At 43.4% G+C, this 18,839-nt stretch overlaps 1 protein-coding gene across 1 annotated transcript; it reads right to left on the bottom strand.

Annotated features, from left to right (window-relative positions):
• Positions 1 to 1,261: 1,261 nt before the first annotated feature.
• MEIOC (meiosis specific with coiled-coil domain) lies at positions 1,262 to 16,728 on the bottom strand. The gene is made up of 8 exons (XM_068419026.1): positions 16,711 to 16,728; positions 16,482 to 16,607; positions 15,077 to 15,234; positions 14,845 to 14,949; positions 11,490 to 13,344; positions 9,719 to 9,853; positions 5,533 to 5,713; positions 1,262 to 1,485 (listed from the first exon to the last, which is right to left on the bottom strand). Exons 1-8 carry the CDS (start codon positions 16,726 to 16,728, stop codon positions 1,262 to 1,264), a joined length of 2,802 nt encoding a protein of 933 aa, XP_068275127.1.
• Between the last annotated feature and the right edge of the window lie 2,111 nt (positions 16,729 to 18,839).

The raw sequence follows: 18,839 nt of genomic DNA, 5'->3' as shown, positions 1-18,839 counted from the left end.
TGTTCTCCTGCCCTGATAAAACTCCCTCTCGCAGTGCTTTTGGTCATTCCAGTGATCAAAAACAGCTACTCCGCTTTCTGCTGCATTCTCATGCAGTTCCTCTCACATCATCTAACAAAAATTTACGTGGTGCGATCACACCTCGTGCATAACAGGATTTCCAGAAGTAGGAAGAACAGAGACATTTAAAATATCAGGATATCTAGGCAAGGACAGCTGAATAAATTTATTCTCCACATTATAAACGCAATGCTACAAGTGTTAAAACCCCCTGTCTCCTGAGCCACATAATACCAACATTTCGTATCAGTGAATAAATTACTCACACTCTGTTCAGATTAAGATATGCAGAGAAACACCAAGTATTAATAGCTGTCAAAAATGCAGAGGTGAATTAAGAAGTCTAAAATACAACCACAATTCAAACCAAACTAAACTAGTGAAAGAGTTAACTTGAAGAAACCCCAAAGTTCAGAACTTTGTGATACCTCTTCCAATTTCAACGTGGAGAAATTAAAAACAACTCATCATTTCAGCTGCTGCACAGCTTCTTAAAGGATAATCCTGTGTGCGTGTCATATTTTGATTACGTTTAAATACTTTAAAACAGAGGTTTGTTGTGTCCCAAGAGCACATCCAAATGATTTGAACACATTTACTAAACTGCATGGTTTCACAACAGCAATTTTGCCATACCAGTAATTTAGTAGAACCCGGTGCATCTCTTCTCACAAAATTAAGATTCTAAAATCTCAAATTCATAAATATTTATATTTTAAATATTTAATTTTACATTAATATTGGGTATTCTTAGCATTTTCCCCTCCCGTTTCCAGGTATTAGTTTGATAAGGAAACCATTTTTAATCACAATCTTATCCGATACTGACCGGACACCCCGTTAGACTACAGTCTTTAAAAATCATTATTTTAAAACTTATTTCCTAAAGCAAAACTAAAAGAAGTTATCGGAAGAGTTGTACACCAGGGTTCACCTGCAGAAGTTAAATAATATCTTGGCTGTTAATTAATTAGTCTGATGATTTTTTAAGTTAACATTCACCAGTTTGGCTTTACAACATTCTGTTACGTTAACAGTTTAAGGAGAACCCTTAAAGCAAATTCAACTTCTCGTCAAGACACGGCTTTAAATATGAATATTAGTAATTCAAACTTTTAAAATAATCAAAAAGAATTAATTGTGTATCATGTCTCATACGTACAGACTGCGGAGTGTATTGCTGCACACAACTGGGGTTTCGTTAGCGCTTGCTCCCTTCAGCCCCCTGACTTAGGACGCTGCAGCCGCTCACGCTTTCACCCGCTCTGTCGTCAGGCTGCACCGGCTCCCGAGGAGCCTTCCCTCGATCCGCTTTTCCAGCTGAAGATTTCGGTAAGGTCATCTGGAACGCGCACCACAGGGTCGTACGTGCTTTACGCGTCGTCACGCTCATCTCTCTAATGGCCAAGGCGAGGGCGAACACAGCTGCAGGGAGGAAAGGGCGTTTAATCGTTATCCCACAGCTCTGCAGCAAGCACTAGCGGGGGTTAATTCACCCCAGCAACGCTAAAACCAGCAAAACCTTTTAGTGCCTGATTTTGTGTCTGTCTCTATAAGGTTGTAAAAGTTCAATCTAAGGCGGCAGTGATTCTGTAAAGAGTACACGGAATTCAGGTACTTATTTTGTTAAAGCTCCTGCGTAGCTGTCACCTAGTACCAGAAGCACCTGAAGCCTTACGGTCACCTCTGGTTTTGAAAGAATTCCGTGTCCGCACATACTGGAGGCATCTCACCCCTCCCTGTGCGAGCTCATTGCTGAATGTTCACAGCAGCCCCTCCAGATCCACACAGCCTATGAAATCGTTAAGGCAGGTGAAGGAATAGCTCGTTTATGGCATTTTTTTAAAGCATACAGGTCATGTTCTGCAAAAATTTGACCAAACCCACCACTTTAAAATAAAGAGAAGTGGTACAGTGGTCCATTTATTCAACAATGAATTCAATGTTTTGCTTTCAATTCCAGCCTGTGAGTGAAGAAATGAATTCTTCTAGAGACCAGAGTTCCCAGTCAGAACTTGCATGTTATTCTGGAGTAGGGGCACGCTGGCTCCTCGTGGAGCTGGGTCACGCTACACTGTACGTTGGCTGCCCACAAAGCATGTCTGCACTCCCCTCCCTGCTCAAACACGGCCATGAGGTTTGGAAGCAGTGGAAGACTCTAAGTCAAAGTCTGCTCTTCCAAAGTCCTTCTGCTCAAGCACGACTGTAGTTTCATTTTATTGCAAAAAGCTGGCACCTACCTTCCAGCAGCGTTCTTGGATTCACTGTTCCAGGTGAAAGCATTCCCCTCCTGGCGGTACTAGGGGTGCCTCAGGAAAGGGCAGAATTTAAAGGCCTAACCTCATCCCCTCACCATCCCTCTTCCCCAGCTCGTCTGGCTGTCGCTCCCTGGGCTGGTTTTTGTGAAACCCATTCTGAGACATCCCTCCTTCCTTCTGCACAGAGACGACCAATTCCTCTACAGTGACCACTGCTAAAGCAGCTGGAAGGAGCACTACAGAAAACTGATTTAGGTAACTGTGAAGAATCACCATGAAGATGCACTTGTCCAACACAAGTGTCAGCCACCCAAAGAATTTTAGAAGGTAGAGTTTGGAAGGATAACTCCAGAGAAATAAAGGACAGAATACAGAGTTGGAGGACGTGATTATCAGCTCTTATATATTCAAAATTATATATTCTGGACAAGGGGATCGCGTGCACCCTCAGTAAGTTCACAGACAACAACAAGTTGGGTGGGAGTGTTGATCTCCTGGAGGGAAGGAAGGCTCTGCAGAGGGATCTGGACAGGCTGGATCTATGGGCCGAGGCCACTGTGTGAGGTTCAACAAGGCCAAGTGTCGGGTCCTGCACTTGGGTCACAACAACCCCCCGCACCACTACAGGCTGGGGGAGAGTGGCTGGAAGGTGCCTGGGGGAAAAGGACCTGGGGGTGTTGGTCAATGGTGAAGGGTCTGGAGCACAAGTGTGATGAGGAGCAGCTGAGGGACCTGGGGGTGTTTAGTCTGGAGAAAAGGAGGCTGAGGGGAGACCTTCTTGCTCTCTACAACTGCCTGAAAGGAGGGTGTAGCGAGGGGGGGGGGGGGGTCAGTCTCTTCTCCCAAGGAACAAGCAATGGGACAAGAGGAAATGGCCTCAAGTTGTGCCAGGGGAGGTTTAGATTGGAGATCAGGGACAATGTCTTCCCCAAAAGGGTTGTCAAGCACTGGCACAGGCTGCCCAGGGCAGTGGTGGAGTCCCCATCCCTGGAGGGATTTAAAAGCCGTGGAGATGTGGTGCTGAGGGCCATGGGTTAGTGGTGGGCTTGGCAGTGTTAGGTTAATGGTTGGACTTGATGATCTTAAAGGTCCTTTCCAACCAAAACAATTCTAGGATTCTATGAAAATTTCAATTTCCACACCAAGCTTTGTGGAATCAAGAAGACAGCACAGGAATGGTGTCATCTGGACCACCCAGAAGCAGCTAAGAAACAAGTGACGCTCACATAAATGCACATCTCAAAGATACAGTTGGCATTTGGGTCAGTACCAGGCAAGAAGGGAAAATCCCACAGTAGTAAGGAAGAGGTGTTTTAAAGTCTTTGGCTGACTGCAGTTCCTGAGAGTTACAGACATTACAAAGGTCTTTTCTCCCCTCAGAAGATCATCTGTCAGTCTATACCCTTCTGAAAGATCTTGAAAACTAAATCTAGGGCAATCTCAAAGCAGAGGAGCTCTGAAAGGCTTGATGGTTGTTCTGGGTGACACATGGCACTCCATAAAACCCTTTTCCTGATCATTGTGATTTCTTCCAGAACTTCATTAAGTGGACAAAAACATTACAAACAACTGTCAGATACGTCGTACAGTTCCACAACTTCAGTGCGTAACAGTAGAATTTTTCAGACCCACGTTGTGCATGAATACAACCGACGTTAGGCAGCTCAGATCTACCTGCTTCCCACTGAGGTAAATCTGTGTTGCAATTAAAGTGGGGGAGCTGGGAGAAGAGAAGAGCATGGCTCACACATGAATTCTGTTTAAATCAAACTTCCTGGTACAGAGGATACAACAGACAGGTCCTGCCTGATAAGATAGATACTTAATATCAGATCAGATGGAATAGAAAGGAGCTGTGGCAACAAGGTTGGGCCAGGGAAAACCTCTTCTCAAACAAAACAGAACTATTAACAAGCAGAAAGCTCTGCCAAAGAGAGGAGACGCAGAGCTGCAGGTATTTTCCTCAGGCTCTCCCAGACATGCAGCAAATACAGTTACAACATTCAATAATCTACTGTTGGAAAAATCCTCCCCAATTGCCACAAAGGCTAATGCATCTTGGAGACAGCCAGTCTGGAGGACGAGAGGTGCACAACTGAAGTGCAACCCTTCTAGTTAAGTAATCAGATCTTGTTGTGCAAAGCCCAATTCTTTCTCTTCTCTTCTCAAAGCAGCTGGACCAGGGAGCAGATCTCAAGTGCTGACAGCTACTCTTTTCCAGACTACTCGGTTCCAAAGAGCTCACTGATCTAGTTAAGTAGTGCCAAGTACCCAGAGTCAATTATGTTCCTGGGCTTAAACACCCCAAAACCCTCTTCATCTTAACAAATCACATAATCTGTGATCAAGGTAAAGAGAAACAAGAATGATGGTGAACAGGTGAAAAGAAAAATTGCTTTAGTGCATCTTGTGAAGGAAATTTGAGAATTAGAGAACTGCATGATGGGACACCCCAAAGAAGTAAAATAATCCATCTAATTCAGTTGTGGAAAGAGGTGGGAAGTGAACAGAGGACTCTCAGAAATGTAAGAGAACTTCCAACACAGAGCGGTAGGTCAGAGCATCACAGGTAGCGGGAATTTATTCTGCCTCACACCTAAGAGAAGGGAATCTGCCATTCTGCCTGTGCACTAGTGAAAGATTACATTGAATATTCTGCATATTTTGGATACTATTAAAAATAAAAACATTCTGACTGATATGTTTTTGTGTATCCATCCAAAATATGATTTGTGTTTTATGTCAGTCTATGACAGAACATGCTTGAAGAGGAAATCCATTCATAACGCAAGGCCATCTTCGTCTGTGCAGATTCAGCATGGAGATACCAAGGAAGTTCTACATAGAAACACAGACAGGGCTAGAGGGGTGATGGAAACAGGAATAGGAGGGACAGGCAGAAGAAAGAGGTAATAGTTTAATACAATCTCCAATCCAATACAAAAAAAAATATCCCCACTACCTTTTTATTACTTGCCAGTTTATTAATGGAATAAATGCACTCCAAAATGATTTAACTCATTATCTCTAAAACCCAGCTTTAACGTCCTCTCAAAACCATCATCTACAGCCCACACAGTCTGCCTTTCTCAAAGCTCTAGACACTGAAAAATAAATTAAAATTTGAACACAAAACCCCTCACACTTGTTTTTATTGCAATATGGGTAGAATTTTTCAGCTACCTTATAAAAGTACGTAAAAGCATAGTTATACCTCTGTCATCCTGGCATCTGGGAGCTCCTTGCCTCTGTCGATTTGAAGCATTGACAATTTCCTCTTTTCTACGCGACTGCACTACATGAATTACCTCCAGGTGTTTATCAAGAGCAGTAGAAATGTTAGCGTGAAGGGGAGAACTGCGAAGGCGCTCCATTTTTCCCAGTAATGTCACAACCTAATGAACATTCGACATGTTACAGGAGTTCACACTGTACTCATCTAGACTTACAAGAAAATTCACCAGATTAAGAACAGATTAATGATAACCATTATTTTCTTTTGAGAACATTTCATAAAGTTATAGCTGAAGTAGTTAAATTCTGTCTTACCTAGGATTTCTTCTTCTCCAAAACCGAAGCTGCAGAATACCTGGGTGTGCACAGCACAACAGCAAAGCTAAAATACCCAAATATTAGGACACCCAGCTTACTAATTAATAATGGATATACACAGTTTTGAGACAACCATTAACAGGTGTTTCTGTGACAATGTGCCTTCCTCTGAACCAAGACCACTGTTGTTCTCCCTTCCATCAGCACCACTGCAATTATCTGGGTGAAAACCAATCCCACAAAGACCAGCCAGTTTTCACCCAGGTGATCTTGTGCCATGCCAGCACAAAACAACGGGCAATGTGGGAGAGCAGCAGCCTCAGGTGGGACTGGCTAAAGCTGCTGTGGAACCACACGCGTAGGCTGACTTTCAGGATGGATACTCAAGACTACAGGAGCTCTTTCAGGGAATATCGAGTCTTGTTTATCTTACAACAGTCACGTTACTATGAGTTTTCTCCTTGGTGAGCAATTCCTCAACTGTGGTTCACAGACCACTGAAGAACCTGGTTACTGGTCTGCAGAAAAAGATAAAACTAAAAATTCCAAAAGCTGTGATGTTCATTGGGCAATGGCTACACTTGATGAGCTGTAAAGAAGCCTGATGATTAATGGTCATCCACAGGTTACAAATAAGAAGCAGAGGGCCTGGGAGCACAGTGCAAAGCGAAGTTCTTGATGTTTCCTTGCAACAGAACGTCTGTGGGCTTCCCTAGGAAAAGGACTGGCATGGAGTTTTCAGAACGTAAGGAAGGGTGGCCAATAAAGGCATTTGAACCAGGACGAGTGGCCCGACCTGCCCCAGGTATCCTCAGAGAGGGCTGTTGGCCAAGACAGTTATTTTGGCAACAGCATCCACAATAGCAGAGCTATTACCAAGGGGAAAACTCATAGTAATGTGACTGCTGTAAGATAAACAAGGCAACAAAGATGCAGATTTTCAATTAACTAATTAAAACTGAATGATTTTTGAGTGGTTGTGCTCAATATTCCCTGAAAGAGCTCCTTGCTACTCCTTGCTGAGGGCTCCGGGAGAGCATTCAGGAAGGAGCAAGCTGCCACTGCCAGGACTTGTCCTGCTCACCCTTAGATCTGGCAAAAGCCTGAGGGTGGTGGTGAGGGGAACCCACACAGGCAGGAATAAACTGTGCAAATCACTGTGACAGCAGCAACAACCAATAAACTCCAAGAAATGTGACATTCCACACTTGTAAGGAAGCTGAGGGTTTAAAAAAAATGAAGGGAGAACTTCACACAAACAGCTGAGGAGTCAGTCGCTAGGATAGGAAACTGAAGCAGGTAAGATTGTTTGAAAATCACTTGACTTATTTCTGAAGAAAAAGATTTTAAGAGTGGCATAGTAGGATTCCATAAGCAAGTGAAACAAAGTAAGATGAACCTGACAGTCATTTCCCAGTCTTACTTAATAGGACATCCACATCCACAAAAGGACCCAGGTTCTGACTGGTTTTCAGGTACCACAACTTCATCCCATGGGATCCACAGCTGATAGTTAAATGTTTTGTGTTCTTTACACTAAGCCTGGGAGAAGTGCCAGGTGTCTAAAAGCAAAATCCACACAAGTCAGCAAGGCTGGGCTGCCCCAGCAACCCACTGGGAACCACTGAAGGCTCAAACACTTGCTTTCCCACCCCCTCAGGTTTCTCAGTTCATCACACACTCCCAAGAGATGCTTCCTTCCACTCATGACTCAGAGGCATTAACTAAACCTGCCCTTCTCTTGCAAAGCACAACTGATCCCTTCTGACTGTCACAGGGCTTGTGGAGTAATTCAGATCCTTCGCTGGGAAAACCAGCAAGTCACCAGCAATGCTGAGGTGATGGCTGGAGGGACAGGGTCCCAGCGAAACAGGCAGCAGAGACATGGACCCTGCAGTCCAGAGGTGAGCATGCACCATGGGATAAGGACTGACGTTTCAGGCCCAGCTCTCACAACTGTTCTTCACAAAACAATGTATTTGGAGCAGGAACTGCTTTCCCTCAGATACCCTCACTACTAGAAATAAGTTCCTATTTCCTCTCTCTGGCAAAAATCATTATCAGTCCAGAATAGAAGAGCTTCAACAGGACATGCTGAATGTCCAGCCTCAGAGTACCCCACAGTGGGGTGACTGTGGCATTCTCCAGTTCTAATGGAGCTGTGGATTTGTATCTCCCCAGACACAAGGAAGATGAGATACAGCCTGTAGACAGGAGATCCTGGTTTAAAGTTTGTTCTCTGACTATTAAGTGGTTTTAATAGCTATGGATCACATAGTAAAGGAAGGTACTGCTACTTCTCCATCAGCTATGCTTTGTTCTGGAACTGAAAGCAACGGCAAGTGGAAGTCTCAAGTGAGAAAACCAAAGTAAAGTGCATGACCACTGGAGAGGCTTTAACTAGATGCTCCACACTACAAAGAGTTAATCCCAGGTGCAGCCAGCACAACTTCCACTTCAACCTTTGTACTCTTTGTACCAAAGAGAAAGTGTTTCACTAAGCTTTTTCATGTTAGAATCCAGGTTCAACAGCCCCACGGTGCTTTTGAGCATCCTTAAAACTACTTTCCAGTTGCTACCTAACAAGTGTTTGAGATTCTGTACCCTGAAGTTTGGTTCCTCAAATGGCTAGAGAAGATCAGGTTCCTTTTTTAGATGCAGTTTTAAAGTACTAAGTCAAGGACAGGCAAGCCTTCTCAAAATGGAAACTTCCCAACACTGTTCTTTTGGGGTCCATAAAACAGTAGTTTAAAAGATGTACACGCAGCCTTTCACATCTTTCACTCTACTCTCCTCTCAGCTATATGAACGAAACCAGGTAGTTGCACAAGACAGGTTTCAGCATGCTGTAAGCAGACGTGGCTCCACGGCTTATTTCACCTGTGTGAGACTGGTAGGACAGACTGGTTCTTGCCACCGCTGCCCTGGGAGCAGCTGAGCTCAGCAGTACTGGTTCCTCCAAGAACCAGCATTTCTCAGAACAGCAGCTGCTGCCTTTAATCCCACGTCCCCTCGCAGGGGCAGGCTTTGGCTCTGCGCTTTCAAGCCCACATTTCTCCTCCTTCTGCAGCAAAAACATCCTGGCTCTGGCCTCAGAAGAGCCCAGATCAGACCCTCACTACTCTGCTGGCAGCACAGATCAGCTCTGCTTGTGCTCGTCTCCTCCCTCTAGTCTCCCTTGCAGAACTCTGCGCAGGCTGCTGCCTCACAAAGAATCATGATACTGCATGTTGGCACCATCATTTGGCCACAGAGCCACAGGCAGCTCAAAACACACCAGTCACACGTGCCCTAAAGGCTGTGGCTGTTTGGCTTAAGCAGCAAACTAGTAACATAGAAATTCAGGCTGAAGTTGCATCAAATAACCACTCTGGATTAAAAACCCACAAGACTCTCAAGCAAATATATATCAAAGTCTTACAAACATTAATTAAACTTGCTTTTTTCCCCACAAATACTTTCTCTAATACAGTGTCTACAAATCTATAGTGAACATTTCTCTGCTGAGCTGCTCAAAACAGAAAAGCTGAAAAGTCAGGCACATCTTAGAGCTGTGCAAGCAGTTAGGCTAGATGACTGGATTCTTGTACCAGAAACCACATCCTCCTGGCACGTATGGATGTAAACGTGAGCCTCAGCCACTCAGTGGGTTCCCTGGTAACTGCAGCAGTGAACCTGGAGCTGTAGAAATTCTAGCAGGGACCACTGAGATACTATTCCCTGCAGAGCATTTAAGAACAAAGCTATTTTGGGAAAAGCTGCTCTGATCATCTTATATATCTTACATTGTACTCTAAGTTCTGTGCGATAAGCTCAATAGATTTTATTTTTTCAGTCCTGCAACTCACTCTGGCTCGTTCACGTAGCTGATCTACAATTAAGCGATCAACTCTTGATGGGTTTGATGTCAGCCTTGGAATCGGAGTATTGTTAGCACTGGAAACCTTTTTCCCTTGGAACTTCTTAGCAAGAGCTGATTCAGTCTGCAGGAAAACAAAAGAATAACTGCCTTAGAATGTAAACTGCAAAGTGTGCTTTATTATAGAAACAAGAAAAAATATCAGATATATGATTTCTTTCCCTTAGGGTTTTGGATTTTTTTTAAAGCAGGTAATGAGAATTCAGGCATTCAGGATTTAAACGTTTGGTAAGACAATCGCCTGTTTTAAGTGAACAACCACTTTACTCAAAGCAGTTCAACTAAAGTAATTATGGCAACATAATGTGTTTCAGAAGTGCTACGTCTTCTCACAGTATCACTACAGCCTGTACTAATTTTGCTTTTAAATAAAATGCTAGCAAGTTAGAATTACAAGGCAAAAAATAATGAGCAAACAGGTGTGGACCTCACCTACAAAATTAAAATTGTTTAAGCCAGCAATTAACCTAAATTTTTGTACAGATTAGTCAAACTACAGAAAGCTTTTTTGGTTTGTTTTGTTAAAATGAAATCGCATTTTATTCAGCCATCAGAAAATTACTTTGAAACCTAACCACAAGATTTCCAATTTCAATCTCTCTCACCCCGTTGCTATGTCACTCTGGAACACCTGTAACAATATACAGCTAGCTAAATGTGTTTTAAAAATGCATTTCTTAGATTGTCTTCTAGTGGTCCACATAAAGCTGCAGCCTAATATTCTCCACCACGTCCCCCTGCCATGCACGTGTCAACTCTTTCTCTTTTGCACTTTTCTATGCAGGCCTAGATAGCAATCTCCCCTCCTCAAGCCAAGCTCTTTCTCTCTCTCCAACCCCTCTATTCAAAGCAACAACCGGCTTCTGTCAAGAAACACTTCGGCAAAAAAAAAAACCCACCATGTGTTACATCTCCCCACAATTAAGTTTCTTGCGGTGGACTGGCACAACAGAGCTTCCCCAGAGAAGCTGACAGCCAAATGGCCCAGCCCCACTATTCCCAGGGAACATTTGGTCCAAGTCACAGCTCCAGATCGTTTTTGAATTTCAATGCCAGCTAAACTGGTGAAATTAAGACAGCTTTTGCATTCAACAAGGTTAGCCTGAAGCATTTCCGCTGATGACCAAAAAGGGCAATTGCTTTAAGCAGGGTTTCATACAGAACTACCTGAATCTTTTTGTTCAAGTGTTTTAATATTACCCTTTCTTCAGCCTTCATTTCTGGGGGGAAAAAAAGAGCCCCCTCAAATCCATCTTAGGTTTAAAACTTCAGGGAAACAGGAGGTGAGAATAATTCATTGAAAGAACTAAAAGTGTAGGGCCTAACAATTTTAATTAATTCTTGAAAGGATTAAAGTTTAATCCCAATTCAACATATAATTAATGGATTTGCTTTCAGAGTTCCCAGATGCATTGTATTTATTGTGTTTAAAAAAAAAACCATGGCTGTGTCAGTCATACCACACACCTTCCCGAACCCCACGCTGAAATTCAGTGACTGAAAAAGTCATTGTATTCCTGCTGTGCTCCCAACCAGGCTCCAAACCTTCAAAACTTCTGTTTTCAGTCCAAATACACAGGGAACCAAACTCTTACATTTGAAGTCTCATTAAACATCTCAGCTCATAACAGTGAGAATTACCTGGTCTGAGCAAGCTCAAATCTGTAATATGGCATATTGATTTATGTTTTTTTTTTTACCTTCTTTCTTTCTTTCTCCAAAGCTCTCCACTGTTCATAACATTCTTCCAGTCTAACATGAAGTTCGCTGGCAGGCCCACTACGGGTTTTAACTTGCCTTGGAAATCCAAATGCTGGTACAAAACCAGAAAAAGAACTGTCACCGTACATCTCGTTGTTAAAATAAGGGTAGAAGCGTTTGAAATCACCGCAGGAGAGCAAGTCGTGAGAGTCTATCAGAGGCACAACGGAACGGCCAAAGAGGTGAGCTGATTTCAAGGGGAACATGCTTGAACCAAGCTGCTGATTACGTCTAAAGTCACCCATCATGCAACTGCTGGAAAAGCTTGGAGCTGGTAGGCAAGTCACAGGATTGACAGCGTTACTGTCTCCACTCCCCTGCCTGAGATTAAACTGACCCTGAGACTCCATTAAATCTTGGTACATGTTCTGCAACAACCCATCCGCGTGTTTTTGTTCTTCCAGATGATAATGCTCACTCTGCGGCTTCAAAAGGAAATGGTGTTTGTTCATATTTTCAATGATCCCAAACTGATGAGCTGAATAATTGTCACAGTATCCGTTTGGCTGCTTTAATTTCTTTTCACTTAAATACTCAAGGAGATTCTCTTCTCCACCTCTAACCAGTGCTTCCATGCAAGCAGCAGACCGAGCTCGTTCTGCAGCGTTATAACCAAAATCAAGACTTGAAGAAAATGAAGGATTATCTTGACAGTACTTGTGAAATAAGTTACTATTTAAAGGGAAATTTGAAGATGATAACGGAAAAAAATCATTAGAATGACTGGAACTTTTTGGAAAAGCAGGTAAATGATTATTCAGTTTCAAACTTGCATTCTGAAATGGGACAGAAGCAGTGGTTTTAGTTTGAAAGTTCACCCAAGCTGGCCTTACATGAGCACCAGCTGAAGGGTTTGCCGAGTTTGGGAACAATGGAAGTGATTTACAGTATTCAGAATTCTGAAGATCGGACTTGGAAAACTGCTGCTTTTCTACACCATTTGCACAGTCACCATTCCCTGCACAAGCTGCAAAAGATTTTAGTCCATATTCAAATTTTTGCCCCAAATCAGTGCAGAATGAAGCTTCGTTTGCAAATTGTTTTCCTGCTAGAATTCCTACAGCCTTGGGAAATGTAAAGTTTTGCTGATCTGAAATTATATCTTCTATTTTTTTCTGAGTTCCTGATTTAACTTGAAATAATTTAGTATAGGGTTCTGTGTCCAGAGACGGTGCCTCAATGGTTCCATTTACTAACTTTTTATTTTCTTGTACGCTACAGCTGGTGCTCTTGTTAGGCTTTGCTTTACTAGCATGACAATATTCAGTGTATCTACTATAATCTGCGTTTTCATTGTAGCTGTGAAACTGCGGAAGAAATGTTTCTGCCCGCTTTTGGTGCGCCTGCGCATCTGCTCCTTTGGGACACACCTTCTCCCTCCCGTAAGAATAAGCATCGGCTCTCGAGTCTTTGATTACTTCTGAATACCCAGCTGAGGGTGTAAAGGTGGTTTTTGTGTACGGATAGTTCTGATACATGTGTGTTGTCTTAATATTCTCATTAGTCTGCATGTTGCAACAGTTGGCACGATCGTTCCTAGAAGGGTATAAACCCTGACCTTCAAGGTCTACGCCAGCAAACCCACGATAACATTCCTCTACTTTCTGCTGTGGTGCAAGATTACCACTTTGTATGTACTGTTTGTCAGCAGCAGATACGCATTCGTTACTATAAAAACCCTGTTGTGAGACAGCTCCAACAACTGGCCTTTTAGTTTCTGGCAACAGGTCATGGTGGTCTACGAGTCTGGTTGCATTCATGGGCCATACTGACTTCAAGTTCGAAGGGCAACTCCTTAAAAAAAAACAAGAAAAAAATGGTTAGATTCTTATTTGTGGTGCTCCTCTTCCATCCCCAAATGCAGAAATAGGTTTAAGAACCCAATTCTTCCCTAATCATTTGTCTTGATTGATTCAAAGATGTCTTACTTCAACTTCTATCCACTACTGTCATCATTACCATTTCCCTTAACTAGATGAGAAAACCGATTCTGTCTTCTCTAAACCCACTCATACACCCTAGGAGCAACGTACAACGCCTTCAAGCTGCAAGTGATGTGTACGTACCAAATTATGGTCAGTCAATCCCATCAAGAGATTTACTATCTGTCACCACTAAAATACTCCTGGTTAAGCAACAAGTTAAGATAAACATACTTCCCAAACTACCCTCTCCAGACAAAACGCTTCTCTGTATCATCTTGCTTATTGCTTCAGCATCGCCTGGATTTTACACTGGCTTACACTGCTTCCTGCAGGTAAACCAAGAATAAGCATCTCAGCACATTTCCTTTCCTTCCACTAATTACCATGGATTAACACAGGACAATCAATTACTGACTGTCAAGGAAAACTGTAAATAGACTAAAAAAAAAACGGAATTGTGCCTGGAAGTCATTACAGTCACTGCCAAATTTGGCAGTACTGAAAACAGAAATCCAACCGTAATTGTCTGAAGCAAAGGAATTAGTAAGATCTCTCTTGAAGACTGCCTCTCTCCTCAGCCATGTAACTCAGCACACTTACAGAAATCATCGGAATTTTGGGAGCAGACAAAAAGGAAAAGTGGTGCCTGGCTTGGGAACCTTGAGAACTGGGTTCCCTTTCTTATCCCTTAGACCCAGAATACTCAGATTCAGGTAGAAGACTATGAGGTCTCCAAGTATCTCGGGGATGCTGGATCTGAATCCTTCTGTGTCTAGTTATTATGACTATCTAGTAGTTTCTTCCGGTGCTAGAATATAGGCATAATAAATCTGACATTTAGATAAGCAATATTTGCATAGGTAGCACTAACATCAAGAAATATTCATTTTGCATGAAGTTCTTCCCTCCTGCCAGTTCAGGAAAGTGTGAAGAGAGTATGATTTTGTGTTTTGTGTATTCTTTCTGTGAATTGAAATTAATTAAGAAAGAAACCTAAAGTCTGGAGTCAATCTTTACCTTAAAAAAAAAAAAAAAAAAAGCCAAGGCATATATTCAAGGAGATGTATGTGAATGCAGCATTTCCACAATGCTTGTTAAAGACTTATTTAAAAAATGCTAATTTAAAAGTTCTGTAAATACCAGAAAGCCAGAAGCTGCCACGTAATTTAAGTACCTAGAGAAAAGCTTTCAAGTATTACAAGCAAAATATTAAAAGATTAGAGGGAAGGAAGGGAAACTGTAAAGAGCGTGAGGACTTGCCAGCAGCAGATGCAAAGATGACTAACAGAACACAGCTACTGAGATCAGCGAGGGTACTTTTTGTCAGAGGAAGAGAACGCCAGCAGTGCCTGCATGGCAACACACTCACCCCTCGGCACAATATGGCTGCGATTTGTCTTGTTCTTCCAAGATGTTAGACACGAGTCCATATAAATCTGTTTCACTGCCATAATCATTCCTTTCAGGTTGAATCCTGTAAATGAATTGCATATTAATTAAAACAATTACTGCATTCAAAAATGATTCATAAGCTAAATTAAACAAAGAAAAATAATCCATCTACTCCATCAACACACACATTCTCTGTTAAAGATGACTACCTGGACTTCATATTAATCTGGGAAGCAGCAGGCTGCTTAGTGTCATCTCCATAGGCAGACCATGGCATGTACAGAAGGGAAGAGTCCACAGGTGCAGAGTACTCTGATGTTGAAAGGGAAGAACTGTAGGTCTGAGGTAGCTCTGCATTTTCTTCATTCTGTATTTTATGCACAATAAAAGCATTGGTTTTAACATTAAACACCACAAATGGTCATTTCAGCATTCTACACAGTTGTAACTGAGTTCACCCCTGGAGTAACCCGAGCATGAGAAGCAAGCCACATACTTCTGACACAATGCTACAGGTAACTCCTGCTGCTGACTACTGCCCAGCGCATACACGTGTAGGAGTAAAAATTTCAGACTATGTCAGCCTAAAACATCTGCACCAGTTTCTAACAGACGATCACCGACAGGAGTCAGGAGACATCCCCTTCCTCCCAATCATGACAGGTTTTTAAGCTACCAAAGAAAACTTACAGCCAATTCCTTTCTAGAGGAAAGGTCTTCTACCCAGCGTAAGCGAAAAGAAGCAATTGCTTGTTTGGTTTAAACACTTTATGCTTTCTTAGCTCTCAGTAAGTGAAAAAATTAATGGTGTTTTCACAGGGTTAAATGTTGAAGATACACAATATACTCCTCTATGGAGCAGAGTAGTCTAGCAGCTACAGAAAGGGGCACACAGAACCAGGTTTTATTCCCAGTAAGGTTTTCTGCCTAACTACGGACAGGTGTCTCTATGTCTCAGTTCCCCACATCTGTAAAATACTTCTGTAAGCAAAAAAAGATGCCCAGTTGCTGAAGGATGTGGAAGAACAAAGCCACACAAGTCTTGGATAAAGTAGTAGGTCTATTCCTGAAGGTATTAGGAATGAGTTTTCATTCGAGTCTTACCTCGGTGAAAGTTTATGGCTATGAAAGGCAAAAATGAAGAGAGATCTGCTGTACTGAACTGAACTGGCATTTTCTCCTGGTCAGACCAAGAACCCCCTGCTCAACAGGCTGGTTCATACAAACGTTTGGGCTCTATGTCCGTGGTATGCCATAGAAATATCTGTTGCCATACCTAAGCTTCTCCTTCTTACTGACTCCCCAGTTCTCCTAAAAAGTCATTTGCTCTTCACTTTGTCTACAATTGTTTATGCTCACAGAATAACAAAGAACACAGTGAAATACTGTTTTACCAAACACCACATACTGCTTCCTCTGTGACTGTATTAAAAAAAGTCACTGTTGTTTCTGATGAACATTACGACGATGGAGATTTATTATGAATAAATCAAACATGGTGATTTATGTTCACCAGTATAAGCAACTGTATTAGAAATATTTTTTGACCATTTTGTTTACAAGCAACCCAAACTCTTACATAGGCATAAAAAATTCCTTTATAATCAACTGAACCTGTGATTTGTAGCAACCATATAGTGGGCCACAGCCTGTCATTACGTTACTGAATGCATCAGTCAGCCTTCCGCCAGCTTCTGCACTACTCCAGCAGCGACTGCCGCCTCTGAATGCAACTTTAGGCTACAAAAAACAAGGAAAAAAAGTGGTAGAAGGACATAATTATACATAGACCTGAGAGTTGTAGATTTATACCAACATGAACTTCTTTAATACTTGAATTTACCTGTGGATTCTGCTCCATCTTAGTTTTCAAGAAATTAGTTCTACGTATTGACATTAGAACACTTTCATATTTACCCTTAGAGAAAAGCTTAACCCAACAAACCACAAGAAATCCACAAGGTGTTTCCAGACAGAGGAGGTGCAGATTAATAGGGAAACTGCATTCTCTCCGTTTACACTAGCTGAGCTTCCGAAGAGCTGAACCACCACAGAAGAACATCAGCTACACAAGTGGGAGAATTATCCCTTTCAGCAACAGCAGCAGAGGAGTCCTTTAGCCTTCCACGCATCACTAGACACCTCTCGTCCTTTCATCGCTCTTCCTATCACATCATTTATGTTACACAAATGCATGTATGTGCATTTTCAGATTTCAGGAGCTAGAATTCTGCTATAATATACACACTGGGAGCTACAGTGGAAACCTGCGCCATTCTATAACTACGGGAGAAACAACTTCCACCTAAGGAACATCCCTCTCCCCATCACCAACCTGGAAGTGCTCAGAAATAGGCGGCCAGTGGGAGCAAGGAATGAATACAAAACACAAACTTAGGCGTCTTTTCTCCCCTTCTTTAGAAGGTGAGGTACACAAGGAAAATTTAAAGTTAAAATAAAACTGACTAGCTAAAAAAACCTTTAGCGCACAAATTAAAAAGTGAAATTATTTGCATAATATTTAAAATATTACCATAGCAGCTCACTTGAAATGCTAACTAAATTCAGAAAAAGTTCCAGTTTCACAGGACTAGCGTTCTGAAAGCATTCTGAATAAGCACTCCTCTCTATAAAGATGTTCTTCTACAGCTACCTGAGGATGAAAACAGACTCTACACCTAACGTACTTGGTCTACAGTACGATCTTCCTTCCAGCTTACACCACAGTTACACCAATGTATTAACACACTGTTTTTTTCAGACACGCTTTACAAGTACGTGAACACGCAAAGCCAGAATTAGTGTGGAGCACAGCTCCATTTCTTATACTAATTATGCCACATTTTCTCCTTAGTTATCTCCTTGTTCAGGAAAGGATATCTAGCACTTGCACAATTTGTGGTCTCGAAGAATCATAGAATCACAGAACCATTTTGGTTGAAAGGACCTTTAAGATCATCGAGTCCAACCGTTAACCCAGCACGGCCAAGCCCACCACTAACCCATGGCCCTCAGCACCACATCTCCACAGCTTTTAAATCCCTCCAGGGATGGGGACTCCACCACTGCCCTGGGCAGCCTCTGCCAGTGCTTGACAACCCTTTCGGGGAAGACATTGTCCCTGATCTCCAATCTAAACCTCCCCTGGCACAACTTGAGGCCGGTTCCTCTCGTCCCATCGCTTGTTCCCTGGGAGAAGAGACCGACCCCCCCTCGCTACACCCTCCTTTCAGGCAGTTGTAGAGAGCGAGAAGGTCTCCCCTCAGCCTCCTTTTCTCCAGGCTAAACACCCCCAGGTCCCTCAGCTGCTCCTCATAAGAGCTGCTACAGATTTATGACACCCCTCACACCCACCAAACCATACACACTCATTTTTTTCCCCAAATCGGAACTTTTTCAGGACACTGATAAGTGTTTTACTCACAGTTTTGAACTCAGTTTCCCAGCTCCCGCTACCACATGACAAGCCCCGGTCTAGACAGCGCTGAGCCTCGGCAGCCCCACACAGGAGGGTGCAGCGACCCCCGGCCGGTTGTAGCAGCAGACTCCCCGTGGGGGGAAGGCCGGGAAGCCTCACCCAGCCTCAGCCCTGCTCGGTGAAGCCCCAGCCCCGGGACAGCTCCCACCGCCCGCCGGGTTTCTGACAGGAAGAGCTGCACGGCCCAGCCCCAACCCGGCCTCTCCCCAGCCCGCGGCGCGGCCTCGTCCCTCACCTCCATGGGCGGCCCCCGCGACGGCGGCTGCGACGGCGGCTACCGGCAGCACGAGCGGCCGCCCCCCGCGCGCTCGGCCATGACGGGCCGCCTGAGGCGATAGCGGCCGTTAGCCTCGCGCCGGGACAACCACCGCCCCGCCCCGCCCCGCGCGCTCCAGGGGACTGGCCGAGCCCTGAGCAGACTAACCAATGAGGAGCCGCCCGGCTCCCTCGCACCTCCCCGCACCGCCTGAGCCTCTCTGTTCTCCACGCGGTTA

The sequence above is a fragment of the Nyctibius grandis genome, chromosome 26 (genome assembly GCF_013368605.1).
Source record: "Nyctibius grandis isolate bNycGra1 chromosome 26, bNycGra1.pri, whole genome shotgun sequence".
Classification (NCBI taxonomy): Eukaryota; Metazoa; Chordata; class Aves; order Nyctibiiformes; family Nyctibiidae; genus Nyctibius; species Nyctibius grandis.
Note: the sequence above shows the minus strand (reverse complement) of the source record. Positions and strands in the feature narration are given on the sequence as shown.

Coding starts and splice junctions, on each gene's coding strand:
- MEIOC (XM_068419026.1), bottom strand. Junction 9,854..11,489: donor TGGAGAAAGAAAGAAAGAAG/GTAAAAAAAAAA, acceptor GTTTTCCTGCAG/ACTGAATCAGCTCTTGCTAA. Junction 5,714..9,718: donor AGCTACGTGAACGAGCCAGA/GTGAGTTGCAGG, acceptor AATGTTCATTAG/GTTGTGACATTACTGGGAAA.